Source organism: Bos taurus, chromosome 18 (assembly GCF_002263795.3).
Source record: "Bos taurus isolate L1 Dominette 01449 registration number 42190680 breed Hereford chromosome 18, ARS-UCD2.0, whole genome shotgun sequence".
NCBI lineage: Eukaryota > Metazoa > Chordata > Mammalia > Artiodactyla > Bovidae > Bos > Bos taurus.
Genome location: NC_037345.1, coordinates 61,864,833 through 61,892,560, shown reverse-complemented (window position 1 = coordinate 61,892,560; position 27,728 = coordinate 61,864,833). Strand labels below are relative to the sequence as shown.

The following is a 27,728-nucleotide window of genomic DNA, read 5'->3' as shown; positions in this document are numbered from 1 at the left end:
AGAAGAAGCCGGATTCTCAGAGGGGCCTGGGTGCAGAGGAACGCGAGGACCTCCGAAAACATCCGAACGTGGAAGAGCTAATATCCGAAAAGTTACGAAAACTTGGGAGAGTCCGTGAAACCCTCACTTCGGGTGTTTTCGGAAGCAGCCGTAGTCCCCACTCCAGACGCTTTCCTCTACGGTCCGGAAATAGCCGACGCGTTTCGGAGCCAGACCCTGGGGGGAGGGACACCTTGCGGGCGCGCAGGCGGGGAGGGGCGGAGCCGGGGCGGGGCGGGGCGGGCAGCCAGGCCTTGATTAGGTAGGAGGTGGCGGAGCGCCGGCGGCGGCCGGAAGTAGCCGAAGCTAGCGGCGGAAGTAGCCGAAGCGGCCGGAGCGGGCGCGCGGCAAGGCGAAGCGAAAGCTGCACAGCGCCCTACGCGGCCGCCTCAGTATGTCGGACTTCGACGAGTTCGAGCGGCAGCTCAACGAGAATAAGCAAGGTGAGAGTGCCGGGGGAGAGGGGTAGCGGGCGGGGCGGCTCTTGGCTTCCCTCCGTGTCCCCCGCCATTTTCCCCGTCGCTTCTCCCTCTTCTCAGGGCCGCGCGGCGCACCCCCCCCTCCCCCCCGTCCCGCAGCGCGCGCCTCGCTCACGTGACCGCGCGGCGAGCCACGCGCGGCGGGGTGGGGGCGGCGGGCGCCGACCCGGACGCATGCGCACCGCGCTCCGCTCAGCGCCCAGAGTGGTCCGCTTTGGAGGCGGCGCTGGCGCGGCGGGCTCGCCTGGTGTCGTCTCATGGATTTATGCGTTTTTTAATCTTGAAAGGAGATTGTATAGATGAGCCCCGCAACTCCTCCTTTTCGCCCGACGCCCTGGCACTTCCGCTTCCGGCTGGTTCTTCGGCCTGGTTCTCCACGCCCCCTTTGTTCCAAAATGGCGGTTGTGGGTCCCCTTTCACGTGGGCGCTGGCAGTGCCGCTTGGGGAGCACCTCTCACCCCGGCCCCTTTGCCCCTCGTCCTGTTCACCGGCCGCCGGGGCCCCGCGGGCCGCTGGGGTCGGGCGCCAGGGTCGGCGCCGGTGGAAGAGGCCGCATTGTCCGTGCTCCGTGCCCCTCACGCACCCCTTCTCGGGGCCCTGGCTCCCCCGGCGGTCGCAGTGCGGAGTGTTTGCCTGTCATCGCTCCCCACGGCCTGCACGATCGCGCCAGCCTCCTAAATCTTAGCGTGGAGCGGACTCTTGGGCACTGAGCGAGGAGAGGGCTCGTTTCACTTGGGGGGGGGGGGGAGGAGCGTCCCCCTCGGGAGACGCCGAATCCAAGCACGGGGCCGTGATTAGTTTGGGGACCCCAAGAACGTTAGCGCTGGAGAGGTGTAGGACAGTTAGCAGGTTTCCTTGCCTTAATCCGGTTTGAGAGTGAACAAACTTAAATTTAGGTCGAGGGAAAGTGGCGGGCTTGAGGTTTACTCTGCTTGTGTCTGGAACGCCGAGTGAGGGGCGCTGGGATTCACCTTTCCGCCCAGCCTGAAGTTGGGAGGGGGAGGTGGCTGGATCAGTAGTCTGTGCCTGGGGAAGCGTACCCACAGGTTGTCTGTCACATACATGATGCACTGCTTAACAGCATGGGCTTTGGAGGGGAGCAGACGTGGGTTCTAGTACCTAATTAGTTACTATTTGTGGGCCTGTTTTTTCCTCATGTAGTTAGTAGACTGCCCCCCCTTTTTTTTTTTGGGTCACTAGAACTTTGGTCAATTAACAGATGATAATAATAATAGTTAAGTTTACAGCACCTACCACAATGTGTCACGCACACTGCTAAGCTCTTCTGCAGTTTTCCTAAGTGGGTTTTTGTAACAGCTCCGTGAGGCTGAAGTGATTTCCTGCCCTTCGCAGAGGAGGAAACAGCTCAAGAATAAAAGCTTTCCCAGATTTCAGCTGATCAGAGGCAGAGCTGAGATTCAGCGGGGCAACATGCCGACAGTGTGTGGCATGTGGCTTGGCCTCCTTTAAGTGCCGAATAAGTGATACCCTTTCAACGGTGAAATCATTCGTAGTGTGAGGGCTCACTCAGGGAGGAAATGTGGAGTCGCGTTTCCAGCAGATGTCCCCAAGCCGTACACCTGGGGGTGCCCACGAGCCTCATTTAAATAAGAGGAGAAAACAGATTTAAAGGTTTGGTTGCTATTGCACGGTTTTGTGCAGGATAGCTGAAACAGCCCCTGAGTCTGCGGGCCTGCAGAGCCGCGTCCTGCCAGGCTGGACAGCCAGAGCTGATGGAGCTGCCCTGGGGCACTGACACCCGCGCTCTGGTCTCTGCCTGGGTGTCCCCTCTGCCCTGGGAGGCCAGGCCCTCAGCCTGGGCATGTCCCTGGGGTTGGCGAGTTATTCCCATAACGACGTGGCTGTGGCATTTAGAGCATCCATAACTCCCATCCTGTTCTGATGTGTGCTGGATCATTGGTTTTTTATTTTCCTCTGGGGTGGGGGCAGGGGTTACCCTTGCCTTATGGAGCAGCTTTGCCCACATGCTGCTCTGCCCGAGTCTGTCTTGGCGGTCCTGCCTCCTCCAGGCCTCAGCCCCTGAGACCTGGGTTCCATGTCTGTGTCCACGACACCCCGGCGGGCGCCAGTGCTTCCTGTGTGACCACCTCTCTCTGCCTGTGTGTCTGTTTCTGAGCCTCAGCTGCAGGGAAGGGTCTCTGCCCATCTTAGCAGTGGGGAGCCAGAGGCCCAGAACCGTTGTCGTCCATCCCCTTCCCAGGGCCAGGATGCTCCTCACACTGCCCGTTCCTCCTATTTCCTCCTGGTGCAAGTCTTGGATATATTTTTCATGTTTAGTCTTTTCATCTTTGAGGAGGCAATTCCACCATCGCTAGTGGTTCCAGCCAGGTCCTAATGGGTCTGCCTGTTTCGTGTTTAGAGGTATTGCCCCCGCCTAGTTGCCCTTGACCTTTCAGGGTTCACATTCAGGCTTCACCTGTATCCAGGCTTTTTGGCCAGGGCAAATCACATGACCTCCCTAAGCCTCAATTTTCTCATCTCTCGTGAGCGATCTCCGCCGCCGCTCCCCCCCCTCCCCCCCAAGTGTTTCCCACAGTAATCCTGGGAGTAAAACTAGCAGGGTCTGGTTTTAGACAGCATCTGAATGTTTGCAACGAGGATTTTTTCTTTTCTGGGTGCTTACGTAGCTTGTTTTAGTGTTAAAATTTAAAACTCATTTATAAAAGTTCGCGGGTAGTTGCTTCGGAAGAGCTTGAGAGTTGAAGTAGTACACACGAGGCTTTGACAGCCTCTCTTTATTGCTCCTGCTTCCTTGTAAAATGAGCTGGAGTATGAGGGTTGGTCGAGCATAGTGGAGGAATCAGTGGCCTCTTTGAACCGAGGGACTGGACTACAGACTGCGTGGGGCAGGAGCCACGCGCCTCGGAGGGTGGCGGGCTGCTGGGCGAAGGAGGGGAGGTTGAAGGCCTCGGCTGTAGCGGCCGTGGGGCGGTCTGAATGAAGGGCCCACCCAGCTCCTGCGGGCAGGGTCTCCCAGGAGGGGTTCCGCTTGGTGGGCGGGGCGGGACGGGTGGGTGCCCCCGCCCCCGGGGCTGCCCGGCCCCGCCCAGCCTGAGGCGGGCCTGAGGTGGGGCGTGGGGCCGGCTGGTTGAGGAGGACTCTCCTGAGGGGTCGCCGGGTCCCTTCAGGAAAACATCACTGGGTCTCTTGATTCCCCAGCGTCTAGCCCTGCCCCTCTCAGGGACGACCCTGGGTCAGGCCCCTCAGCCCTGGAGGGGGACCAGGAGCCAGCCTCCTCTGTCTTCTCTGGCCCCCCAGCTCCTCCTGAGCAGACTCAGGTACCTTACGCCCCGGGGCCCTGCCAGGCCCTGTTCCCTCAGGTAACTGCTCCCGCCCGGCCCCCAAGGCCCTCGGGCTCCTCGTGCGTGGACAGGAAGCCTGCCGCCCCGCCCTCCGCGAGCCCTTCCCCGTGGGGGTGGCCTCCCGGGCTGGGGCGCGGCCTCGGGGGCGGGCGGGCTGGGCTGCCCCCGCCCAGCTCACGGCCCTGTCCCCGCAGAGCGCGACAAGGAGAATCGGCACCGCAAGCGCAGCCACAGCCGCTCCCGGAGCCGGGACCGCAAGCGCCGCAGCCGGAGCCGCGACCGCCGCAACCGGGACCAGCGCAGCGCCTCCCGGGACAGGCGGCGCCGCAGGTACCAGGGCGGCGGGGCTGCGTCCGGGCCCTCTCCGCGCGGGGCTGGGGGCTCTGCTGTCGAGTCTGACCGCTTTATTCTCTCTACGGGGGCTTCCGGGGGCGAGTCTGGGGTCAGGGTCCCCCTTTCCCCGTCTGGTCTGGGTTCTCTGTCGGCCTCCCGGGCTGCGCTCTGCCTCCCTGGGGCAGGGCGGCGTCTCTCGGGACAGCTCTCTGCTCTGACGCCTCTTCCCTTCCCAAGCTGCCCCCTGTTCTCTCTGCCCCGAGTGGAAGGGCGGGTGGGTGGCGCCCTGCCTCTCCACCTCAGCCTCTCCAGCTGGAAGGTGGTCTGTCCGGCCCTTCTTCCCTTCCTCGTGGCTGGGGGGCTTGGGGGCGATGCCCTGCCCCAGCCCTGGGGCTCAGTGCCCTCGGGGGGGTGCGGCGTGCGGGGGAGACGAGGGTCCCCAGTCACCCCTCCCCACACCTTTCCCTCCCACCCCCAGCAAACCTTTGACCAGAGGCGCTAAAGAGGAGCACGGTGGATTGATGTGAGCTTCTCTTCTGCCCCTTCCCTCCACGCCCTCCCCCGCCTCCCCCGCGCACCTTGCCCTGTCCTCGTCCGCCTGCCGGAGCACCGGGAAGAGTCCCCTGCCCGGAACGGGCCGGCCCTGATCGCGTCCTCTCTCCTTGAGAGCCGAGCCGGGGCTGAGGGGAGCCTGGGGGGTCGCAGGCCCACCTTTGGTCAGACTGAGGTCGCCCCGCCCCGCTCTCCCCTCCCGCCTCCCCCAGTCGCTCCCCCCGCCACGAGAAGAAGAAGAAGGTCCGCAAATACTGGGACGTGCCGCCACCGGGCTTCGAGCACATCACCCCCATGCAGTACAAGGCCATGCAAGGTGGGCTCCACGCCTGGGCTGGGGGCGGCGTGGGCGAGGCCCTCAGCAGACCCAACTCCGCCTCGTCCTCTGACCCCTCCTGTCCCTCTTGAAGCTGCGGGTCAGATTCCAGCCACCGCCCTCCTCCCCACCATGACCCCCGACGGTCTGGCTGTGACACCGACGCCGGTGCCCGTGGTCGGGAGCCAGATGACCAGACAGGCCCGGCGCCTCTACGTGGGCAACATCCCCTTCGGCATCACTGAGGTACTGCCCTCCCCTGCCCCCGCTGCCCCCCCTTCCTATGCCCGCTGTTCCTCCCTCCCTCCGTTCCCTCCCCCAGCCTGCACGGGTCAGACTCTGCGCCTGCAAGGCCCCCCGGCCCCCTCCCCGACGGACGATGGAGTTGAGCCAGCCAGGGGCCGGGCTGGGTGGCCCTCTCCTCCCTCCTCTTCCCTCTCCCGTCTCCCCTCCCCAGCCTCCTCCAGCTGCCCAGGGATCAAGCACACACATAATGTACCCACGAGTCTGTGGTCCGAGTCCGTGTGGAGAGAGACAGAGAGGGAGACATGCACACGCACACACACGCAGACGCACGCCCCCAGCCTCTCTGACACGCCTCTTGTTCTCTGCCGCCTCCCCGTCCTCTCCCCCACCCCTCCATGGTCGCTGCTCTGATTTTGATCGCCCTGACCTCCCTCCCTTCCCCACCGCTCCTGTCCCCTCCCCTCTCCCTACCCCTTCCCGTGGCGCCCCCGAGAATCCCGAGATCAAAGAGTTGTTTCCATTTCTCTTTAAAGTGAAATATTGTGGGGCTGAGATCCCTCGTAGCAACAAAAAGTTTGCTACCATCGGCGAAGGCAAGTAAGGTCCATTCTGACTTTCTCAACCTGCACTTTGCTGCATTTGATAAACCAGCCCCCGACTCCAGGACCAGATCCCTCCACATCACTCTTCTCTCCCCCCTCCCCGCCCCGCGCCCCTCCCCTTTCCCTCTCTCTGACCCTCCGTGTGTTCTGCCTGTTGATGCTCCACTTCATGCCATTTCTCTCCTGCTGTCGCCACTGGATGTTTCTTCTACACTTTCCGTCTCTGTTTTCTCACCTCTCCCTCTTGTTTCCTGCTTCTTTCTGACGACCTCCCTTCTTCCCCGGTTGGGGCCCCTGGCTGTCTCCTGTGCTGCCCCCCGCCCCCATTTCTTTCATCTTTCTCCTGTGTTTGTCCCCACTACTGATCTCTGCCCCCACCCGGACTCCACTGTCCCCCCCTCCCCCCACCCCTCTGTGTCTCCCTCTCTCACCCTTCCCCTCCTCTCTCCACCTCCCCTCCCCGCCCCTCCCTGTCTCCTCTCTCCTCTGCAGGAGGCCATGATGGATTTCTTCAATGCTCAGATGCGCCTTGGGGGGCTGACACAGGCCCCTGGCAACCCTGTCTTGGCCGTGCAGATTAACCAGGACAAGAACTTTGCCTTCTTAGAGGTGAGCAGGCCTTGTTCCCACCGGGCCCTTCTGCAGCCTGCTGGCCACCCAGCTGCAGTCTTGGCACCCTTGAGTGGGCTCTGCCCGGCCACTCGCCCTGCCCCTCACCACCACCTCTGCTGTCCTTTCGTTCAGTTCCGCTCAGTGGATGAGACCACCCAGGCCATGGCCTTCGACGGCATCATCTTCCAGGGCCAGTCGCTGAAGATCCGCAGGCCTCACGACTACCAGCCCCTGCCGGGCATGTCGGAGAACCCTTCTGTCTACGTGCCTGGTGAGTGGGCTCTGTGGGGCCTGAGGGGTGCGCAGGGCCAGCCCGGGGCCTCTCAGCCTGTCGGGGGCTAGGGCAGCCCAAGGGTCTTGGGAGAAGTGGGATGCTCTGGGCCTCCAGGTCAGTGCGCGCGTGCTGGAGCCCACGTGGATGCCCGTGTGTCCACTGAGCTCCACGGGCCTGATGGGTGGCTGTCCTCTTCTCTCTTGTCTCGGGGCTTCTGCTGACCCCTTGCTTGAAGCTGGTCTCCCCGCTGTGGTAGGGGAGACAGCGAAGCAGACCTGGGTGGCCAGAGTCTGCTCTCTGATGGGCCGGAGAGTCGCTGTGCTTTGCAGCTGCATTGTCTCTGGTGAAGCTCCTCTGTCACTTGGACCCAAATGTCCACAGATGCTGGCGTTGGGTGCCGTGTCACACTCACGGTGTAAAAGGCCCTTCTGGAAAGCTCTCAGACCAGGCAGGAGTGGCACGTGGCTGCACTGGACCTGCAGGTTGTGCTGAGGGGTGGACCTGTGTTGTGGGCGTCACCACACCCGGGGGTGGAGAACACGGGCTGTGCTGGCTGAGGTTCACACCGAAGGGCGCCTTTTGGAAGCAGTCCTTGTGCTTGTGAAGCCAGGGGCGTGGGGCCCAGCGAGGGTGGCCCTTGGGGACCACCTGGCTCCTCTCTGGTCCCTGCTGAGAGTGTGGGGAGGCCAGCAGTCTCCGGAACTTGGGGGAGGCCCTGATGTGCCGCTGACTTGCCGTGTTTTCCGTGCACATGTGTCTGGGGGGATCAGGCCACAGGCTGTGCTTCCGTGCCTCCTGGTGACCTGAATGCATCCTAACCATCCTGTTGACGCAGGCTGGCCCGAGCCCGCCATGCCAGGCACCATCCGGGGGTGCCCTGTGGGTGCGGTGCTGTTGTGACTGTCCTGTGGTACAGGGTTAGAGCTGGTGCCTCATCCCTGCACGCAGGCCTGCCTGTCACCCTTCTCTTGTGGGAGCCTGGCTCTCACTGCGGCCGGTCTCCTCTCCTGGGATTTGCCTCCAGCCTCCATGGAGGGGCTGGGGGTCCAGCCACAGTGACCAGGGAGTGTGCTTCCTGGGCTGTGGAGGGGGTAGGAAGCCAGATTGTGCATGTGGGTGAAGCATTCTCAAACCAGAGAAGTTTCTCTGTAACCATGAGTTTTTTTTTTTTAGTTGTATTTTTCACCCTGCAAGTCTTTGTTGCTGCTTGAGGGCTGTTGAGTTGTAATGCTTCTCTTTGCAGTGGCTTCTCTTGTTGTGGGGCTCTCGGGCTCTCGGGCTTCAGTAGTTGTGTTGTGTGGGCTTAGTTGCTCCGAGGCAAGTGGGATCTTCCTGGGCCAGGGATCGAACCCTTGTCTCCTGAGTTGGTGGGTGGATTCTTAACTACTGAACCACCAGGCAAATCTTAAACACAGTATTTTGATTTTCTTTTCTACTCCAACGAAGAAGTCGAGTGTATGATCAAAGAGGTGAAAGTGATAGTCACTCAGTCATGTCTGACTCTTTGCGAACCCGGGGACTGTAGCCCACCAGGCTCCTTTGTCCGTGGGATTCTCCAGGCAAGAACACTGGAGTGAGTTGCTATTCACTTTTGCAGAGGATACTTGTGACCCAGGGATCAAACCTGGGTCTCCCACATTGCAAGCAGATTCTTGACCACTGAGCCACCTGGGAAGTCCCAGGGAGACACATTTGATAAAATTCAACAGATGCTTTTGGTTGGAGAAGAAAACAGTTCAGGACTCTGGATGGAAGGGGCACGGCCTGAGGCTGTGCACCTGTGTGGTCCGGAGGCCTCTGCAGGCCAGGCCAGTGCCTGGGCAGCAAGGGCTCCTGCCGAGGAGGTGGTGATGCCGCGGGGACTGGGGAGGCTTCAGAGCCCATGTGTGAGGCCAGAGCTGGTGCCAGCGTGGGAGAGCACCCACGCCGGCCCAGAGCCTCAGTCTGCATTGTGTGATCTGGCGAGGGCCCTCCTGGCAGCCTCGCGTGACCATCATGGGGTGGTGGTGGCCGGGACGTGGCCTGCCGTCCCCTGTGCTGGGCTGTCTGGAGTTCGGCAGCCTGTCGTTCTCATCCGCCCCCCTTCCCCCATGAAGAGCCTCACTCTGGGTGGAGTGCTAGTCCTCTGGGCCACCTGGCACTGGGTCGCAGAGGTGGGCCAGGCCAGGTGGCTGGCCGCAGTGGGCCCTGAACACAGTCAGGAGCTGGCCACGGTGTGGGCCCCAGGAGATGGAGGACAGCACTACAGAGCCTGGTGGGCTGGGGGGGTCGAGGCCGGGGGGGGGGGGGGGGGGGGGGGGAGGGTGCTCAGCAAGGGGTGTGGCCAGTTGGGTGCCTGGTGGTCCTGAGGCCTGCTCCGCTGAGGGGCCCCCACTGGACGTAGCTCAGTGCTGAGGGGGTGGGTACAGCCCAGCCTCACGTACAGGCCTGAGATCCCATGGGGCCTGGCCCAGAGGCACAGGGGGCAGGCCTGGGGAGGCGGGGCCCCTGGGGAGCCCTGGTTAGGGGATGGGGGGTGGGAACTCTGAGCTGGGGCCAGAGGGTGAGGGGAGGCCGTGGCTTGTGACCCTCCCTGGGGGCTGAGAGCTTCTCCAGCTTGGGGTGAGCGTGGTTGCTGACCTGGCCCAGTGTGCAGCTGTGCCCGCTGGTGTCAGGCGCCGTGAGGAGGGGCTGGCGGCCAGGCGGGCCCCCCTGGAGACGAACCCCAGGTTCCCGTGATGACCGTGCCAGGAATTGCAACCTGTCTGCTCTACTCCTCCCTCCCCGCCAGGAGTTGTGTCCACCGTGGTCCCAGACTCTGCGCACAAGCTGTTCATCGGGGGCTTACCCAACTACCTGAACGACGACCAGGTAGGCCCCTGCCCACCCCGAAAGCTGACGGCGCCCTGGCCCCCACCCCCCGCCCCCCGGCCTGCCCTGAAACCTGACGGTGCCCCGGCCCACGCAGGTGAAAGAGCTGCTGACGTCGTTTGGGCCGCTCAAGGCCTTCAACCTGGTCAAGGACAGCGCCACTGGGCTCTCCAAGGGCTACGCCTTCTGTGAGTACGTGGACATCAACGTCACAGACCAGGTGAGCCCGGCCCCAGCACACCCGGCCCCGCTGTGGTCTCCCCTCAGGGCGGGGCGCGGGGCTCGCAGCTCTCCCCCTTTTGCCGTGCCCTGTCTGCTGCTCAGCCCGCTCTGACCCCGACCACCTCTCCGTGCCCCGGCCCCTCCCCCGCCTCACCACAGGCCATCGCGGGGCTGAACGGGATGCAGCTGGGAGATAAGAAGCTGCTGGTCCAGAGGGCGAGTGTGGGCGCCAAGAATGCCACGCTGGTGAGCCCCCTGGCACGTCATCTTCCATTGGCTCGGGGCGGGGAGGGGCACGGGTCCCCCCACGCCAGGGGTGGGCACCCCGTGACCCCCGCCTCCACCCCTCCACAGAGCACCATCAACCAGACCCCTGTGACCTTGCAAGTGCCTGGCCTGATGAGCTCGCAGGTGCAGATGGGCGGGCACCCGACGGAGGTGCTGTGCCTGATGAACATGGTGCTGCCCGAGGAGCTGCTGGACGACGAGGAGTATGAGGAGATCGTGGAGGATGTGCGTGATGAGTGCGGCAAGTACGGGCTTGTCAAGTCCATCGAGATCCCGCGGCCCGTGGACGGCGTGGAGGTGCCCGGCTGCGGGAAGGTGCGTGCCCGCGCATACACACCACGTGCGCCCCCCCCCCCCCCGCCCCCCAACGCCACACACACACATGCTGCTCTGACCCTGGCAGTGTGTGAGGCAGCGATGCAATGCTGTGGCCGAGCACTTGTCTCTGCAGTGAAGCAGCTTTCCTGCAAAGCCTGCTCCTGTGTGCCGCTGTGCACGTGGTCGGCTCTCCTGGGGGTGGGGGGCACAGTTGCAGCCCCCGTCCCCAGGCCAGCTCCTCTGCTGCGCTCACCTGGCCTCCCTCAGCTCTTCCTCCCGGTTCGCTTCCTGGTTTCCAGGCTCTGATTCTCAGCCTGCCAAGGTGTGCTGGCCCTGCCACCATTCCAGTCTCAGCACCTCGCTGCACCCTGGGGAGTGTGTGCGCCTCATGACCCCCCAGCCACTCACCTGTGTGTCCGCAGGACACTGTTAGACCTGAGGGGGGCTGGGGGTAGGGCAGGGCCCCCCGGTTTAGCAGAAAGGTTGGCAGGTGGTGAGGCCCACAGAGGGTCCCAGGCAGGCGGCACTGAGGGCGTGGGATTAGCCGGAGCAGGCGCGGGAGACCTCAATGAGGTCTTCGAGTGGAGGTGGGGGTGGGCGTGCAGCCCTGCGGAGCTGGGAGTTCCCGGGGTCAGGGTGACAGCAGGGTGGTCTTTGGGGCTCTGCAGATGAACCATCTGTTGTTGTCTGGCAGGAGGACGGGGAGAAGGCGTGTCAGCGCCTGGACCCTGTATCTGCTCCGTGTGTGTTGGGGGCAGGGGTCATCACGTGGTCAGACATGGGGTGACGGGGCAGAACGGAAGCTGAGAAGGGAGATGAGTGGGTCAGAGGCGAAGGAGCAATGCTGGGGCCTGGGGTCCTAGTGAGGTGCTGTGGGCATGGGGGCAGGACGGACTTGCTTTCTGAGTGTGGGGTCTGGGGTCGCTAGATGTACTGGTAGAGGGGCGGCCCACCCGGGAGGGGCCTCCACGAGGTGTTGGTGGGGAAATGGATACAAAGACCTTGCCTGTGGGTCTCTGGGATTCGCCTGTGAGATTTGTGTCCAAACTGTTATCATTCTTTTCAAACATATGTAGAAGTAGAGAAACCATCCGGGTGATGGTGACTGTATGGAATAATACTTGAGTTGGGTCAGAGCGCCCCATTGGCCAGTGTCAGGATGCTGGGGTGCTTGCTGTCAGTCTTAATTTCCGCCTCAGCTTCCCATCTCCTCCTCTGTGTTTCTTTGCTGAAACAGTGTGTCTTGTGTCACTCATGCACTTGCTCTCCGTCTGAGCCACTGCTGTCTCGGGTCTGGGGGTCTGTGCTGCCACCTGGGCCCCATCCTGCTTCCACACGCCACCGTACCTGGCGTGACGGTGAAGAGCACCTTGGGGTGCTCCAGTGCTCCCTGGGGACACATCCACCTTGGCTGAGAACTACTATAAACAGAGGACTAAAACATTTTTATTTTAAAAAACCCACATGATACCGTTCGTACACTAGCAAAATTACCCTTCGTATCTGTCTATCCAGGCATGTTTGAGTTCCCTTTCTGTTTCAAAGATGTCTTTTTACAGTTGGTTTGATCAAAATAAGAACCCTGCAGGTTGGTTTCAGACTTTTCTTTTTTTGGTAAGCCGTTTTTGCTTGTCAAAGCATTAGGGTGTATTTTCTAGGATTCTCTGTTTCCCCTTATTCTGAATTAGGCTGGTTATGTCCACCCCTCCCTCCACTTCTGTCAGCTGCTGGTTCAAGCAAGATGATGATCTTGAGTAGATCAAGGTTCAAGTTTTTTCTTTGGAATTAGCCTGGGTGTGAATACTAATTGCTGAGGCTTCCTTATTTCATCCCTTGTTTCAGGAAGACACCATGGCCGCTGGGGAGCACCCAGGGGTGCCTGGTGCAGGTAGACTGCTCTCCTTGAGCCTGCCTGGTGCCCTGCCTTTTGGGCTCTTGACTCGAGCTTGCCTCCGCTCTCCATGCCCCTGTGTTCTGTGTTTCTTTGATCCTGGGGCGCTGGAGGGTGTTGGGTAAATGTCCCCGCACCTGCAGTGAGGCCGCTGTCCAGCTCTCTTCCTCCCGTGGAGTTCTGGGTTTGAGTGGGTGCTGCTCGTTGCTGAGAGGGAGCTAAGAGGCCTGGGTCTTCACAAGCCTCGTCTTGTTCCTACAGATCTTCGTGGAGTTTACCTCTGTGTTTGACTGCCAGAAAGCCATGCAGGGCCTGACGGGTCGCAAGTTCGCCAACAGAGTGGTTGTCACAAAATACTGTGACCCCGACTCTTACCACCGCCGGGACTTCTGGTAGAGGCGGCGGGGGAGGGCAGGGGCGGAGCTGGCTGGGGGCTTCTCCCCCTTCTGCTCCCCCCGTTTTCCCCCTCTGAAGACGATGGGCAGAGGAGTGACAGCCGAATGACAGCCGGCAGCAACTGGAATGGCAGCAATTAAGGGTGGGGGTGGGCTGGGGTTGGGGCGGGGCGGGGACTGGGGAAGTACGCACACAGACCCACACAGACACACGCACCCACAGACACAGAGGGAAGGGCGGGGAGGGGGTGACAGCAGGGCGGGGTCGGACCCCCACAGCCCCTCCCTGAAGCAGTCTTCTCCCGGATACCCCCTTTCTCTTACCCTTCCCCACCGTAGAAACATAGCGTGTTTATATTTTATGGCCAAACTCTTTTGAATCCTGTTGTCCGGCCCGGTACCCTCCCCTCCCTCTCAGGACCACAGCTCCCGTCCTCCTGGCCTCTGGTCCTCACCCTGGTGTCCTGGTTCTTACGTAGACGATTCTCTCTAGTCTCCCGGACTTGCCCCCCACCCCGTGGCCCCTGTCCCTCCCCTCCTCTCTGTGGCAGTTTCATATTTGCTAAGACGAATTTGCTCATTAAACATTTTGTTGTATTTTACTTTATGGAGCTGTTAAGTGTCCCGTGTGTGTGAACCCTTCGCTGTCCAGGTCTTAGGGGTTCCCTGGGCCCCAGGCTAAGGCCTGGCTCTGGGAGGCCCAGCTGTCAACCCCGGCGTGGGTGCCCCTGCCCTGTGGCGCAGCGGAGGTGACAACTCGCCTCCGTGGCCTGCCGCGCTGGGACGGGCCGGGGCGTGGCCCTGGGGAGTAGAGGACAGTTAACTGACCCAGCAGACAGCGGGGAGGGGGGTGGGGGGGGCAGCCGGCTGGCCTGGTGGGCCCAAGAGCTCAGGTCGCACAAGGCACCGCCGGCGGTGGCGCGTGGCCCGCGGGCCTAGAGCTTGCGCGCGGGCGTGGTCTAGAGACGGTGCTGTTCTCGCTGTTCCCACCCAGACTCTCCCTGCGTCCCGCCCCTATGTCGGCTAGCGGCGGCGGGCGGAAATGAGGCAAAAGGTACCCGGCCATGGCGCCCGCGCGCCGGAAATGACGACACGCGAGGGCGGGGCTAGGAAGTGGCGATTGCGCCGACTCGCCGCAGGCAGGACGGCCGGGTGGGTCGGGGGGTCACTTCCGCTTCCGGTCCGTCGCCTTCTTCGGTTGCTTCCCGTCCGCTCGGCGGCTCCCCTCCCCCGCCCGGCTCTCCGCGCCCCTCCCGGGCGGCGGGGCGGCGGGGCCGTCGACGTGCGGCCCTCCGTGCGTCCGCGCGTGCGCCCAAGCGCGGCTCCGCGTCCGCCGCCCGAGGCCCGGCACGCGCCCCGTGACACCGAGGCCGAGCGGGGGCAGGGGGCTGCCCGCCATGAGCCCCCAGAGCGCGGCGTGAGCGGCCCGAGGTGAGCGCGGGCGGGGAGCGGGGTTGGGCGGGCGCGCTCTGGCAGCTCCGCGGCTTTCGTGTGTCTGCGCCCGCCCGGCCTGGACCGCCCGCGGCTCTCCACCTTCCCGCGTTTGCCTCCCGCGGGCCCCGCCTGGGCCTCGCCGGTGCTCGTGTCCGTGTGTGTCTCGGCGTTTCTACATAGCGCTCGTCCCTGTGTGTCTGTACCGGTCTTGTGCTTTTCTGTCACGTGTCGGCGTCGGAGGGTCAGAACTAATGCCAGTGTCTCCGGTCTGTGCCTCTCTCCCCGCCGTCCTCCCGTGTCATGTTTGTCCTGGTGCTCGTCTCTTCCAGCCCCGAGTCCCTCTCGGCGGGTCTGTCGCTTGGTCTGGGATCCGGCCTTCCTTCCAGGTTAATGAGTGAGGCGTGAAGAGCCCGACTCTGCAGTGAGAGGCCCACTTTGTGCCACCCTGTAATATTTATAAGCTGACCAGACAGTTCCCTAGTCTTCAAAATAGTAGGGCAGCCCTGCCTCATAACGGAGGTGATGCTGCTCCTCGCCTCTAGCCTGTCCTTAGCTGCTGGGAGCTCTGGTTCCCATTAGTACTTGTAGATTTTCTGTTCCACACGGTTAAGGTTTGATATCGTTTGATATCTGAGTAACTTTTGGAGAATTTTGCCATATCATTTGTCTTTTATTTAATCTCGTAATTTTGTTTGGGTCAGCCAATTGTGAAAAACCTAGTCTCCTTAGGCGTACCCATGAAGTCTTAGCTTTGCTGTGTTGAGTTTTTCTTCTAACGTCCTTTAGTATAAACACTGTGTTAAGATAGCACATCTTCTTTCGAAAATGTTTTTTTTCTGATGATGAAAATCAGCCAGTGTTATTGAGCTCTTATTATCTGTGGATCTGGGAGTTGAGTACTTTATGTTCCCATTGTATTTAATCAACAAACCCGGCAGCTGGAAATCCTTTCCTTTATTTCAGAGTTGAGCAAACTGAATCCCAGGGAGGCCAGAATTTGGACCCAAGTTTCGTTGTTCTTTCCCTTTTCCTTGTCTGATTTCCCAGTCCCAGCTTAGCCTGTTTGTTTCTGGGCCTCTGTGTTCTCTCTTTGCCTCCCTGCTTCACTCCGGTCTCGTTTCTTTATCTGTCGCTGTGTCTTTGCCCAGGTTTCTCTGTGTTTCTCTCCTCTCTCTCTCCTTTCCTCTCAAAGGCCCCTGCTCTGTGTCGCACACAAGCGCTGTGTCTTCGTGTGTCTGGCTGGGCCTATCTCTAGCCCTGGCCATCTCTCTCCAGCCGTTCACAGCCGTCTCCGAGTGTCTGGCTCCCCTGCGTTTGGGGCAGGGACTCAGGTGGTAGGAGGCCTCCACAGGAGAGGCTGCGGGCGATGGTCAGAGCCTGCTCTGGGACCCGGCTGCCCCGGGGGAGGCCCGGGCCTGGCTTCCTCCCTGTGAGGCGTCCGCAAGTCATGCATGGTCTGTGCGGTGGAGCAGAGGCGCAGGCGTGACCCGGTGCGAGGCTGCGGAGGGTTCACGGATCCCCGTCCCCTCTTCTGTTTCTTCTCGTCACCCTCCCCTCAGCAGAGGTTAAGTTAAAGGGACCTGTTTTGGAGCCTGAGGTGGCCTGGGACGGAGCCTGCACCGCCTGCCTAGTATGTGACCTTGGCCGGGCGCTTAAGCTCTGTGACCCGTCTTCTCCTGTTAGAACCCAGTGTCGGTGTCAGATGAGATCACGCGTGTCCCGTGCTCCCTGAGTGCTGGGCACACCTCCGGGGCCCAGCCAGGGGGCTGTACTCTTCCTTATCTCCCCCCGGCGGGACACCACGTCCCCCTCCCACCTCCTGGCCCTCTCCCTTTCTCGGCCTCCTCCGTGTGCCCCGTTTCTGCCCCCACCTGCGCTGGAGGTCTCTCCTGCCTGCCCCCCCTTCCCTTCCTTCCTGCTCCGTTTACTGAGTGGCTCTTCCGGGCCAGCTCTTCTGCCGGGAAAAGCCTCGTCCGTCCAGAGCTACATGGTTGCTGCCCCCACGGGCTCTGGGGGCGGCCAGCCCGAGTCAGACATGCTTAGGAAATCACGAGGACAAGCCCTGGTGTGGGGGTGGGTCGGGCTGGAGGTTTCTGCTGAGCCTAGTGGAGGACGGGAGGAGGAACGGGGTGGCTGTCTCAGGACCCACCCACGGGGACAGCGCGCGTCCTGACCCCCAGCTTCCCTTTCGGTGTCTAGACTCTGGATAGAGGCCCCATCTTACAGAGGAGAAAACTGAGGCTCCAGAGGTGCCAGCTAGGAAGTGTTAGCTGGGGTGTGCCCCAAGGGCCCTTGGCCCCCTGCACGCTCTGCCACCAGAGCAGGAAGGTGCTGGGCATGATTGAGGAACTGAGAGACAGTGGGGTGACTCAGGCAGAGACTCACTGGTTGCGGCAGGAACCCTGTCCTGCGCCTCAAGGGCCAGGCGGCTGCAGGCCCCACGTCTGGTTCTGAAGGTCCTCTCCACCCCCCAGATGCGGTGACCCGCCAGTTGCTGCCACGCTGCCTCCCCCGTCCTGTTGCCCGGCTCTGCTCGCCCGGGGGCCCGCCCCCACCCCCCGCCACCATGTCGACCTCCTCGCTGCGGCGCCAGGTGAAGAACATCGTCCACAACTACTCGGAGGCCGAGATCAAGGTGCGTGAGGCCACGAGCAACGACCCCTGGGGCCCGTCCAGCTCGCTCATGTCCGAGATCGCTGACCTCACCTACAATGTGGTCGCCTTCTCCGAGATCATGAGCATGATCTGGAAGCGGCTCAACGACCATGGCAAGAACTGGCGGCACGTCTACAAGGTCAGTGTGTGGGGGGGGCCCGCCGGGCAAGGGGGGCGGCTGACCTGGGGGCACCTGGAGGCAGGCCCACTTTCCCAGTTTCCGGGAGGAACTGGAGTTCTGTGTCTTTTCAGTGAAGGCAACAAACATAACGATTTTAAGAATTTTTAGTTCCGTGGTGTTTTCTCCTTGTGGAGTTAGGGCCATTGTTTGAGGTAGTGCTGGGCCACAGTGGCTGCTTTTGTCGCGGAGCACGGGCTCTGGGACATTTAGGCTCGTGCTTGTGGCGCTTGGGCTTAGTTGCTCTGCAGCGTGTGGGATGGACCACATGCCACCTGGACCAGGGATGGAACCGTGTCTCCTGCATTGGCAGCTGGATTCTTATCCCCTGTGCCATCAGGGGAGCCCCAAGTCTTGTGAACTTTGAAGAAGGGGCAGGTTCTAGGCTGGTCTGCTCTCAAGGCCTACGTGGATGTTCCGTGTCCACTCTCATGTGCCGCAAGCCCAGCCCCCTCCGCACCTCCTGTCATCCCCGGGGTCCTCTGTGCATGGGGCTCCAGGCAGGGTTAGTAGCCCCAGGGAGAGTGGGGGTTGTGGGACGGCTCCGTTTCTTTGCTGCGGTGGTGCTCACGCAGCTACGTCTGATTTCCAGAACTCAGAGCTGCATGAGAGTTTTACTGTAAGTCATTTCCTGCTTTTAAAAAGGAAAACGAGTCTGGGTTTTAGGGATCATTCCCTATTAAGAGAACAAAGATTTGTTACTTTTAAAAACCCCACACTCCCAAGTGTTTAAGTTCGGGCTGATGACGGGGGACATAACTGGCTACCTGATGGTGATTTTTAAGTGGCTTGCACCGTCTGCTCTTGCACACATGGCGGGGATGACTGTCCAGTTGCGCTTGCCATTTTCCAGAACCGGGATTTCTGGGCCCATGCTCGTGCCCTGACCCCGTGCTGTGCACGCGCGCCCCTATTCAGTGCACAGAGAGACGGACAGACCCCAGGCTTCGGGGGAGGGGGACTCGGTTGCACACGGCCGTCTCCCGTCTCGCTGCTGCTCTGGGGGCCTGGGGCCTGGTGTCCCAGGGCGGGTCCGGAAGTGGCCAGGGCTGGGCTGAGGCCAACTCTGGATAGTGGACTCCTGGGCCCAGGAGTGCCGAGGAGTCCCATCCGTGAACTTGAGTGGTCAAGGTTCTGCTCTATGTGGGGTGGGCAGCACAGGGAGGCGCTGGTCTCATGGCCCGGAGCCCGCGCTGGCCCGGCCACCCGGCCCAGGGAGGCTGCGGGGCTGCTGGCTCCCTGCCATGCCCCGATCGGCTCACTGATCGCCTGAGGCACTTGTTGGGGAGGGACATGGCCTGGTGACTGAGCTGTGGGTGAGGGTGGTGGAGGCACTTTCTCCAGGGCTGCCCCCGCACCGGGTGGAGGCGTGCAGGTTTGCAGCGAAGCCCACCAGCTGTGGCTCCAGCCGCGCTTGGTGTGAGGGAAGCGCTGTCGGCGTGTGGCCTGCGTGGGCTGCACTCAGGATGGGACCCTGGCCCCCGCGGGGCGACCTGCTGAGCCCTGTTGGCGTGTGCCCATGGCTGGGACCCCTGGGGCAGCCCGCTGGCCCCTCTGTGTGCCCGGGGTGGGGATAGGTAGCTCGTCTCCCAGGGACACGGCACCTGAGGTAGTGACGGAGACTCCCGGGGCTGCGGTCACTAATGCCCGCTTCCTGTGCGGAGGGTGAGGTGTGGCGGCTGCATGGAGCTCACACATGTCCCTCCCCTAGGGGTTAGGTCGTTCCTGTGCTCACACACGCGATTCTAAAGTGCTCAGAGCCCTGAGATGCGCGTTTTGAGGCTGATGCCAGGGCTGCTTCTGGACTGGGCTGCGGTGGTTGCCTGGTGTGCGGGCCCCCGGAGCATGGTGTTGGCATCCCCTTCCCTCGGGGACTGTTGTCATGTGTGGGTGTGACCTCGGGAAGCCGCTGAACCCCAGGGTGCGGCTGGCCCAGGGGGTCAGGAGCCTGTGGTCCCCATGCGGTGCAAGGTGTAAACACCTCTGGGTCAGTTAAAGACTAACCTCCGGCAACCTGGTAACCATATCGACACACCTCTGGGAGCCGTGCCAGACCTTAGCTGGGCTCCCGGGAAGGCAGTGGAGACGTGACCTGGGTGAATTCCAGCGTGGCCCTGGGCTGCCCCCTCTGCTGACGTGGTAGCCCAGGGCAGTGCAGTGGGTCTGGGAGGCCCGGGCGTCACCTGCAGACTGTGCCCTCTGCCTGAGGACTGTGGCTGGGGCCTCCTGCAGGGCCTGGACGGACCCAGCCCTCTCTCGCTCTCAGAGGCCTCGCCCAGGGTGTGGGCTGCAGGGTATTCCCATCTGACTTGTTGGGAAGGAAGTGTGTCCCCATGTCATAAAATGAGAAGATCCCAAAGGCTGTTTCTCCCTCCCTCTGAGGCCGTGGTCCTCCAGTCGTGCCAGGCGGGTGTGGAGTCCCTGCTTCAGACGACACTTGCTAGGCTCCTGGTATGCACTGAGCACCTGAGTGTGACCTTCCGGGTCCAGCCGTGTGGCCTTTGTCTTCGTTTTTTCGAAACAGCAGGTCTGTGCTGTGCAGGGACACCTGCGTGGGCTGCGGGCCAGGCCTGCATTTCCCCCCGCTGTGCCTTGAGACAGACGGAGGTCGCACGCACCGCGGTTCGTCCTTGTCACCCAGGGGCGCCGTGCCGTGCCGTCATCACCCACCTTGTTCACAGCATCTTCGTCCCCCAAGTCCGGGCTCTGGGTTTGCCTGCTTCGATGCTTCTGTGAGCTAGCTGGTGCGCTCTGTTCTTGGGGCTCGGCTCCTGCTGCCCGGGGGGCTGTTCTCCAGGTCCCGCTGGGGGCACTGGTGCTGCTGGGCCCTGGGTGACGAGGCGATGCCCCTGCAGGCCATGACACTGATGGAGTACCTCATCAAGACGGGCTCGGAGCGCGTGTCACAGCAGTGCAAGGAGAACATGTACGCTGTGCAGACGCTGAAGGACTTCCAGTACGTGGACCGCGATGGCAAGGACCAGGGTGTGAATGTGCGTGAGAAGGCCAGGCAGCTGGTGGCCCTGCTGCGTGACGAGGACCGGCTGCGGGAGGAGCGTGCTCATGCACTCAAAACCAAGGAGAAGCTGGCGCAGACTGCCACAGGTGAGCGGGGGTCACTGCGGGCTGGGATCACGGCGAGACGCCAGCGGACGGCCAGGGGTTTCTCTGCTGACCATGGTCAGGGTGGAGCAGTGCAATGCTGGGGGCAGGGGCTGCAGGGGAAGGCTGCTGCTCCCTTTGGTCTTCACCCGCGTTTTCTCTCCAGCCTTTGCTCACTCACCCCTGGTGCCTAGAGCGGGGTGGGGGCCAGCTGTGCAGGCTGTCCCCTCCCAGCATCTAGCCCCGGGCCCAGCCCTGGAGCCCGAGACCCCTGGCTCCCCAGTGGGAGCCATCGGGAGCTTTCCAGCCCTGGAGAAGGGGGAGGAGGCCATTCATCCCTCAACCGAGAGCAGGAGCTTAGGCCTCTGGCTCAGAGGTCCTCAGGGCCCTGCCCCTCACCAGCTGACTTTTGCCCAGGCCCTCAGGGCCGTCCCTCCGCGCCCCGGTCGTTCCTCCAGGTGGGGTCGCCTCACTGTTCCTCAGCCACGGAGTCTGCATCCCACTGGGGCACGGGAGCGTCTCAGACTCTGCCCTCTGTTGGGTCCCATCTTCTCGGGGTCTCAGCGGCTGTGTTCCCTCAGCTTCCTCCGCAGCCGTGGGCTCCGGGCCCCCGCCCGAGGCGGAGCAGGCCTGGCCACAGAGCAGCGGGGAGGAGGAGCTGCAGCTGCAGCTGGCGCTGGCCATGAGCAAGGAGGAGGCCGACCAGGTACCGGTGCGCTGCTGTGGGGTCGCAGGCGCGGGTCTGAGTCCGCTCTGTTTCCATCTCCACGCCTCGCCTCCGCCCCTCCAGCTCTCCCTCTCCACCCTCCTCCTCTCTGGAGGACTGGCCCCACCCCAGCTTGTCTCTGCTGTTCTTCACCAGGTCGGGGCCCTGACTCTGTGTCTCGTGCCCGGTCTGGCCCGGCTGTCTTCCCTCCTCCTGTGTGTGCATGTTCAGGCTCTCTCCCCGCCTCCCCGGCCCCGCCTACCACCTGACCCCGCCCCTCACACTTCCCGGCCCCGCCCTTCACACGGTTTCCGCGGCTCCGCCTCCTCTCTGACCCCGCCCCCTCGTGCTCTCTCTCCCTGGCCCCGACCCCTCACGCTCTCTCTCCCCCAGCCCCCGTCCTGCGGCCCCGAGGATGACGCCCAGCTCCAGCTGGCCCTTAGTTTGAGCCGCGAGGAGCACGATAAGGTCAGAGCAGCTTCCCCGACCACCAGGCTCCCCTAAGACCCTTCCTAGGTCCCCGCCCCCACACTCCCGCTGCAGCTTCTGTGGGACCCCTTGTCAGACCGGCTCAGACCGTGCCCCACCCCCACCCCACGGAGTGTGTAGCTGCTCTGGGCTGAGGGCGCCCTGCTCGCCACCGCCAGCACCCACCCCACGGGAGGAGACCCCTGCGTCAGGCGCCCCTGTCCCCGCACAGCACCCTCACTCCGACCTCGCTCCGCCCCCGTGTCCCTTCACATCGCACCTTTGTCCACATCCCATTGTAATTTTCAGTCGCCTTGTCTGGGTGGGGGCTTCTGGGGCCATGCATTTCTGGGGGAGGGGGTGCAGTGAGAGTCCAGTCACCCAGAGTCTGACCCCTCCCCGCCTGCCGCTCCGGGTGGATCAGGAGGAGCGGATCCGCCGTGGGGACGACCTGCGCCTGCAGATGGCCATAGAGGAGAGCAAGAGGGAGACGGCAGGCCAGGAGGAGGTGAGTGTGGCCCTAGGCCAGCTTTGGCCAAAGGTGACTTCAGTGTGCACACAGCTCCCTGCTCCTGGGAGGGGGGGCATAACTAGGGGCCCCCTCCGCATCCAGGGGGATCTGGCTCAGCCCAGGGACAGCCCGGGATCGGGATTGGTGTGTGCACTGCTATGCTGCCCGGAGCCCATGAACTGGGGCGGGGCAAGGGGGCCTGGGTCGGCCCGGTGAGGACATGGCCCAGGGCGGCTTTGGCCTTGGTCCTCAGTTCTGCAGGGCTGGTTGGCGGTCTGGGTTGGTGGGGAACGGTGTGTCTGTGTGGGGGCCTGCTGACGGCTGTGACGAGAGCGATGGCGGGGCCCCGAGGAAGGAGGGCTGGGGGCCGTGTGGGGTGGGGAGGCGGCGGGCAGAGCAGAGCCTGTCAGAGCAGCCGGCGGCGGCGTCCGCCCCCACTTCCCTCTAGTCCGCGGAAGCTCAGCCTCCTGGTGGGCCGCCTCCCTCCCCCCTTCTCCTCCTGCTAAAGAGAAAGGGTGTCCTTTATTTTTAGGTCTGATCTGGGGTCATCTCCACCCCTCTTCTTGTTCTGGGCACTTCTCTCTACCTCCGGATCCCCTCTCTATCCCCCAGGGTCCCCTCTCGAAGTCTGGGGTCCCCTCCTCCTTCTGGGTACTTTTTTCTACCCTCCCCACGGGGTGCCCTCTGGGTCCGGAGTCCCCTCACCCCTCGCTTTCTTTTCTCCTGCAGTCATCCCTCATGGATCTTGCTGACGTCTTCACGGCCCCGGCTGCTGCTCCTGCCACTGATCCCTGGGGGGCCCCTGTGTCCATGGCTGCTGCCCTCCCCACAGCTGCCCCCGCCTCGGACCCTTGGGGGGGACCTCCTGTCCCTCAGGCTGCTGATCCTTGGGGGGGTCCAGCCCCTACCCCGGCCTCTGGGGACCCCTGGAGGCCTGCTGCCCCTGCAGGGCCCCCAGCTGACCCTTGGGGGGGGACCCAGGCCCCTGCGGCTGGAGAAGGACCAGCACCCGACCCGTGGGGGGGCTCTGATGGTGAGACCCCCTGCCCCCAGTATGCAGCCCTGGGGGTGGGGGACTGGTAGCTGTGGGGGTGGAGGTGGCCTCTGGGATGGGGTAATGGGGGCTAGGTGGGAGGGGCCGGGCCCGCGGCCGCAGGGACGCCTGGCTTAGGGTGGGCAGAGGGGAGTGCTGGCGCCTCACACGCCTCCTTCTGACCCCAGGTGGGGCCCCAGTTAGCGGACCCCCGGCCTCTGACCCCTGGGCCCCAGCTCCGGCCTTCTCAGACCCCTGGGGGGGGTCCCCTGCCAAGCCCAGCACCAATGGCACTGCAGGTAACTGGAGGGGGGCTTCGGGGGGGGCGGGGGCAGATCCCTGGGTGTGTGAGGGGTCCGGTCTCCTGGGTCCTAGGGAAGCTGAGTGCCATCTTGACCCCCACGCAGTGGTTGGGGGCTTTGACACGGAGGCCGACGAGTTCTCTGACTTCGACCGCCTGCGCACGGCCCTGCCGGCCTCTGGGAGCAGCACAGGTGAGCCCCCACCCCGCCCGCGCTGGGCGTCCATTGCACTGTCACCCGCCGGTGTTCAGAGACGAGCAGGTGTCCTTTGACGTGATGGCAGGTTTGGTGGGGAACCGCGCCCCCCTCCTCGCCTGCCTGCTGGGGTTTCTGCGTACGGCGGGCGTGCTGTCCACTGGCCTGGCCTGTGCGCCTCGCTCCTGGGAGACCCCTGTGCTCTGTCCACGTCCGAGCAACGCTCACTTGGAGGCAGCAGGCCCGGGGCTCGTCCTTCCGCCTCTCTGCAGCTTTTTTTGTGCCTTTTCCCCAACATAGCTGGGGTTCTGCTATCTATAAAAAAACAAAACCAGGCCCGGCGAAGGGTAGTCGGTCCACCTGGCCCCACCCCGGTGGTCCCCACGTGTGTGCCAGTCTCCTGGGAGCTGTCCGCGCTGCTGGGCCTGCACCTCCTCGCCCCTGAGGGGGGAGGCCTGGCCCCTGGCCCACGCCCACCGCGGGTGGCTCGGGGCCCCTCTCCCGGGCCCTGCGTCTCAGGGTCTCCCCTGAGCCCTTCTGCGGCCCCTTCAGGGGAGCTGGAGCTGCTTGCCGGAGAGGTGCCCGCCCGCAGCCCTGGCGCCTTCGACATGAGCGGGGTCGGGGGCTCTCTGGCTGAAGCTGTGGGGAGCCCCCCGCCCGCGGCCGCTCCGACCCCCACGCCGCCCACGCGCAAGACGCCAGAGTCTTTTCTGGGCCCCAACGCGGCTCTGGTGGACCTGGACTCGCTGGTGAGCCGGCCGGGCCCCGCGATGCCCGGGGCCAAGGCCTCCAATCCTTTCTTGCCAAGCGGTGAGTGTAGCTGCGGGGACTGGGGGGCGCGGGGTCGCGGGCAGACCCCTGACTGCCTCGCCCTTCTCCCCGCAGGAGCCCCGGCCACCGGCCCCTCCATCACCAACCCCTTCCAGCCTGCGCCCCCCGCGACGCTCACCCTGAACCAGCTCCGGATCAGCCCCGTGCCCCCAGTCGCGGGAGCGCCGTCCACGTACATCTCTCCCCTCGGCGGGGGCCCTGGCCTGCCCCCTATGATGCCTCCGGGACCCCCGGCCCCCAACACTAACCCCTTCCTCCTATAATCCGGGGCGGGAGGGGCCTCCCCCATTCTGCTCCCTGGGAGACCAGTGTTGTGAGTGCATGTGAATCGGGGGACCCTGCCCCCCCCCAGCGCCCTTCCCCCTCCTGGGGCCCACTCACACTACAGCCTCTTCCTGTGTCCCCCGCCCGCCTCCCTGAGAGAAACTGGACGCGGCTGGGGAGGGTGCTGGCCGGAGGAGGACCCTTCCCACGGCATTAGAAGGGGGAGGGGCAGCGGGGGGCTCCCGCCAGTTCCCCTCCCCCAGCCTCTGGCCCTCAATCAGTGTTTGAGCCGCCGCCTCCCCTCACGCACCCCTCGGTGAATCCTCGGTGATGATTTTGGCAACTTCGGGAATAAATGGCAATTCTCACGGGCATGGAGCCCCTCAGTCCCACTCATGGGTCTTGTGGCCCCTTCCCCCAGGGGCCCGGGGCTTGCAGTCTATCTGCCTCTTAGGGGCAGGGGGGAGCCTCGATTTCCCTGACTCCGGGTGCCGTGGGGGGGGCGGTTCTCTGTCGGGGGTGGGAGGGGCTCCGTGGGTGGTTGGGCTGCGGCCCCCTGGCCGTCTGGAGAGCTGATGGAGGTGGGGCGTGGACGGTGTCGAGAGCGGGGCTGGACTTGTGGGTTGTTGGTGAGGACTCCGTGTGTGCACACATGCACACCCGCCACGTGGGGCGCAGGGCCCTGGGCCCCCAGAAAGAGCGCCCGGGTGACTGGGCTTCAGGGAGAACCCCACCGCACTCGAGGGGCTAGGTCCCACTGTGGGGTGCTCCTGCAGCTGTTCTCTCAACTGGCTCTGGCTTCGGGGACCCGTGGGCCGGGTGTCCCGAGATCAGCTGGCCCACGTCCTTTCCCAGGAGGTGCCACCCCTCTGGGTGAGGGCAGGATAGACCTCCAGGGTTCCGGAGGGCCTGCACGGACGCCCGGGCTGCCCCGCTGGACCACCCTCTGACGTCTGGGGGACTGGCGGGTCCTCGACACTACAGCTATCTCCGCGCCCGGTGCCGGGACGGACGGAAGAGGGGCCACCCCGCTGCCCCAGGGAGGGTGGAGACCCAGGGAACTTGCTCCGGGAGGTTGGCCGGAGGTGGTCTGCGGGGGAGCGGGGCGGGGTTCCGGTGAGTGTAGACTGGCAGGACACGCTTCCTGTCCCCAGGGCCCCCACATCAACACCGCCCATACTCACCTGCCCTCCCCTGAACCTGCCATGGTCCCTAACCACCGCCCCCCCTCACAGGCCCTGGACCCCACACATGAAGCCCCTTGGTCCCCCCAAACCTCGATGGTAGGATGAAGGTAGGTATTCCAGAGGCTTTTCACCAAAAACACGTTTCTTTTGCCGTCTTCAAATTCCCTATTGAGCGTGTCTTCTTACTTTATTCTCCTCTGCTCAGTTGTCCAGTCGTGTCTGACCGTTTGCGACCCCACAGGCTGTAGCCCACCAGGCTAGTCTGTCCATGGGATTCTCATCCAGGCAAGAATACTGGAGTGGGTTGCCATGCCTTCCTCCAGGGTATCTTCCTGACACAGGGATTGAACCTGCATCTCTTGCGTCGCCTGCATTCGTGGGCGGATTTTTTACTGCTGAGCACCAGGGAAGCCCCTGGGCTAATTCTTTATTTCTTCCAGCTTATTTTACTTCTGTTTGATCACTTAAGAGTTTCCCTGAGTACTGTTTAATGTGTTCCTTAAAATACAGTTTTAACTGACGCTTTCCAGCACAGGAAACTGTAGAGAGGAGGACCCGCCCCCTACTCCTGTCTCTGCTCAACGTTTGTCCAACCTCCCCCAGATCCAGTTTCCTCACAAACCCCTCCCCTGGAGAATTTTGGAGATTGCACTCTGGCTAGGAACGATTTGGTGTTAGTTCGTATGTGGTGGGGGGACCCTACAGATGTCCCTGTAGCTCAGGCAAAGAATCTGCCTGTGATGCAGGGGGCCAGGGTTTGATCCCTAGGTGGGGAAGATCCTCTGGAGAAGGGAATGGCAGCCCATTCCAGTGTTCCTGTCTGGAGAAGTCCATGGACACAGGAGCCTGGTGGGCTATGGTCCAGGGGGTTGCAAAGAGTTGGACACGACTGAGCGACCGAGCACACATAACTTCAATCATCATAAAGACAAAAAATGATTGTTTAAAAAATGAGAATTAAGCGAGGTGCTAGAAATGGATGGATGTAGTTGGAGCTCCAGTCAGACCCCCTTTACCTGCAGCATGCCACACAGCCCCAGCTGCAGACTAACTTGCGGGTCTCCAAGAGCTGCCCCCTTCGGAGAGCAGCAACCTAACACTGCAGAATGGGAGAAAATACTTGCCAATCTGACACTGGAAAGGATTCAACATTCAGAATGTATAAAATACTCCCCCAAACGAACAACAAAAACAACCCCATACAAAAATGTGCAAGGACTTGAAAAATGACATTTCTCCAAAGACAGACAAATAGCCAGCAAATACTTGAAAAGGTGCTCGGCATCATTAGCCGTTGGGGAAGAGCTGATGAAAACCACAGATAGCACCTCACAGCTGCTAGGGTGGCTACAGTCAACAGGGAAATGGCACATACTGGAGAAGATGTGGAGAAACTGGGACGCCTGTGCATTGCTGGTAGGACTAAGAAATCGAGCAGTAGCTGTGGAAATGTTTGGTGATTTCTCCAAAGGTCACACACACACATAGCCAGGACCCAGCTGTGTCTCCCAGGTGTACATGAAACTAAGCTGAAACCAGGGACGCGACAGACCTACACACCCATGTTAACTATTCACAACAGCCAGCAGACAAGACCGCACAAGTGTCCATCAGTGACTGAGTAGGTCGATGAAACGTGTGTACGTAGAACAGACTAGATTCCAGCCATAAAATGTGGAAGTTTGGTATCTGCCACAAGGTGGAACGACCTTGAGAACATTATGCTTAGGGAGACACGGCACCTACAGAAGGACAAACAGCACTATGACTCGGCGTACATGGAGTACCTGGAGCAGGCAAATCTGTAGAGACAGAGTAGAACAGAGGACGGTCTGGGCTGAGAGAAGGGCCAGTGATTGTTTTAATGATACCAAGCGTCTAGGTGGTGGTGATGGCTGCCCGCATTGCGAGTGTGTTGATTGCCGCTGCATTATACACTTGAGGATGGTTAAAGTCGTAAGTATGGTGTTAGGCATGTTTAATAACAAAAAAATATAAAAACGGTAAGTGGTAGATGACTAAATACAGCAATCATGGATGGTACAGAAACTGACTTCTATACATTTAATCTTCGACAGCAAGGAGATCAAACCCGTCAGTCCTAAAGGAGATCAGTCCTGAA

General features: G+C 62.4%; 2 protein-coding genes across 9 annotated transcripts; both read left to right on the top strand.

Annotated features, from left to right (window-relative positions):
• Window positions 1-324: 324 nt before the first annotated feature.
• On the top strand, window positions 325-13,347 carry U2AF2 (U2 small nuclear RNA auxiliary factor 2). 4 transcript variants are annotated; one of them, XM_005219679.3, is made up of 12 exons: window positions 325-482; window positions 4,036-4,171; window positions 4,653-4,697; window positions 4,939-5,042; window positions 5,137-5,288; window positions 6,383-6,499; window positions 6,635-6,773; window positions 9,547-9,626; window positions 9,724-9,846; window positions 10,008-10,094; window positions 10,203-10,451; window positions 12,607-13,347. In XM_005219679.3, exons 1-12 carry the CDS (start codon window positions 434-436, stop codon window positions 12,739-12,741), a joined length of 1,416 nt encoding a protein of 471 aa, XP_005219736.1. In that variant the 5' UTR covers window positions 325-433; the 3' UTR covers window positions 12,742-13,347. The 4 variants fall into 4 exon arrangements, with proteins under 4 accessions (XP_005219736.1, NP_001068804.1, XP_010813779.1 ...); NM_001075336.3 differs by having other exon boundaries at window positions 10,008-10,106; window positions 12,607-13,342; XM_010815477.3 differs by lacking the exon at window positions 4,653-4,697.
• A 589-nt stretch (window positions 13,348-13,936) lies between these two features.
• Window positions 13,937-24,811, top strand: EPN1 (epsin 1). Of its 5 annotated transcripts, none has more exons than XM_005219681.4 (11): window positions 13,937-14,171; window positions 16,649-16,968; window positions 19,863-20,112; window positions 20,691-20,815; window positions 21,209-21,283; window positions 21,708-21,791; window positions 22,524-22,827; window positions 23,016-23,126; window positions 23,235-23,321; window positions 23,877-24,134; window positions 24,210-24,793. In XM_005219681.4, the coding sequence occupies exons 2-11, from the start codon at window positions 16,741-16,743 to the stop codon at window positions 24,416-24,418; spliced, it is 1,731 nt and encodes a 576-aa protein (XP_005219738.1). In that variant the 5' UTR covers window positions 13,937-14,171; window positions 16,649-16,740; the 3' UTR covers window positions 24,419-24,793.
• Window positions 24,812-27,728: the final 2,917 nt, after the last annotated feature.

What these genes read in the sequence shown, in the direction of transcription:
- U2AF2 (NM_001075336.3), top strand. Translation starts at nt 434, where the DNA reads ATGTCGGACTTCGACGAGTTCGAGCGGCAGCTCAACGAGAATAAGCAA. An exon ending in CCCTTCTGTCTACGTGCCTG is followed by an intron (nt 6,774 to 9,546) that starts GTGAGTGGGCTC and finishes CCTCCCCGCCAG; the next exon opens with GAGTTGTGTCCACCGTGGTC. An exon ending in AGGTGCCCGGCTGCGGGAAG is followed by an intron (nt 10,452 to 12,606) that starts GTGCGTGCCCGC and finishes TTGTTCCTACAG; the next exon opens with ATCTTCGTGGAGTTTACCTC.
- EPN1 (XM_005219680.4), top strand. Translation starts at nt 16,741, where the DNA reads ATGTCGACCTCCTCGCTGCGGCGCCAGGTGAAGAACATCGTCCACAAC. An exon ending in ACTGGCGGCACGTCTACAAG is followed by an intron (nt 16,969 to 19,862) that starts GTCAGTGTGTGG and finishes ATGCCCCTGCAG; the next exon opens with GCCATGACACTGATGGAGTA. An exon ending in GCTGGCGCAGACTGCCACAG is followed by an intron (nt 20,113 to 20,690) that starts GTGAGCGGGGGT and finishes GTGTTCCCTCAG; the next exon opens with CTTCCTCCGCAGCCGTGGGC.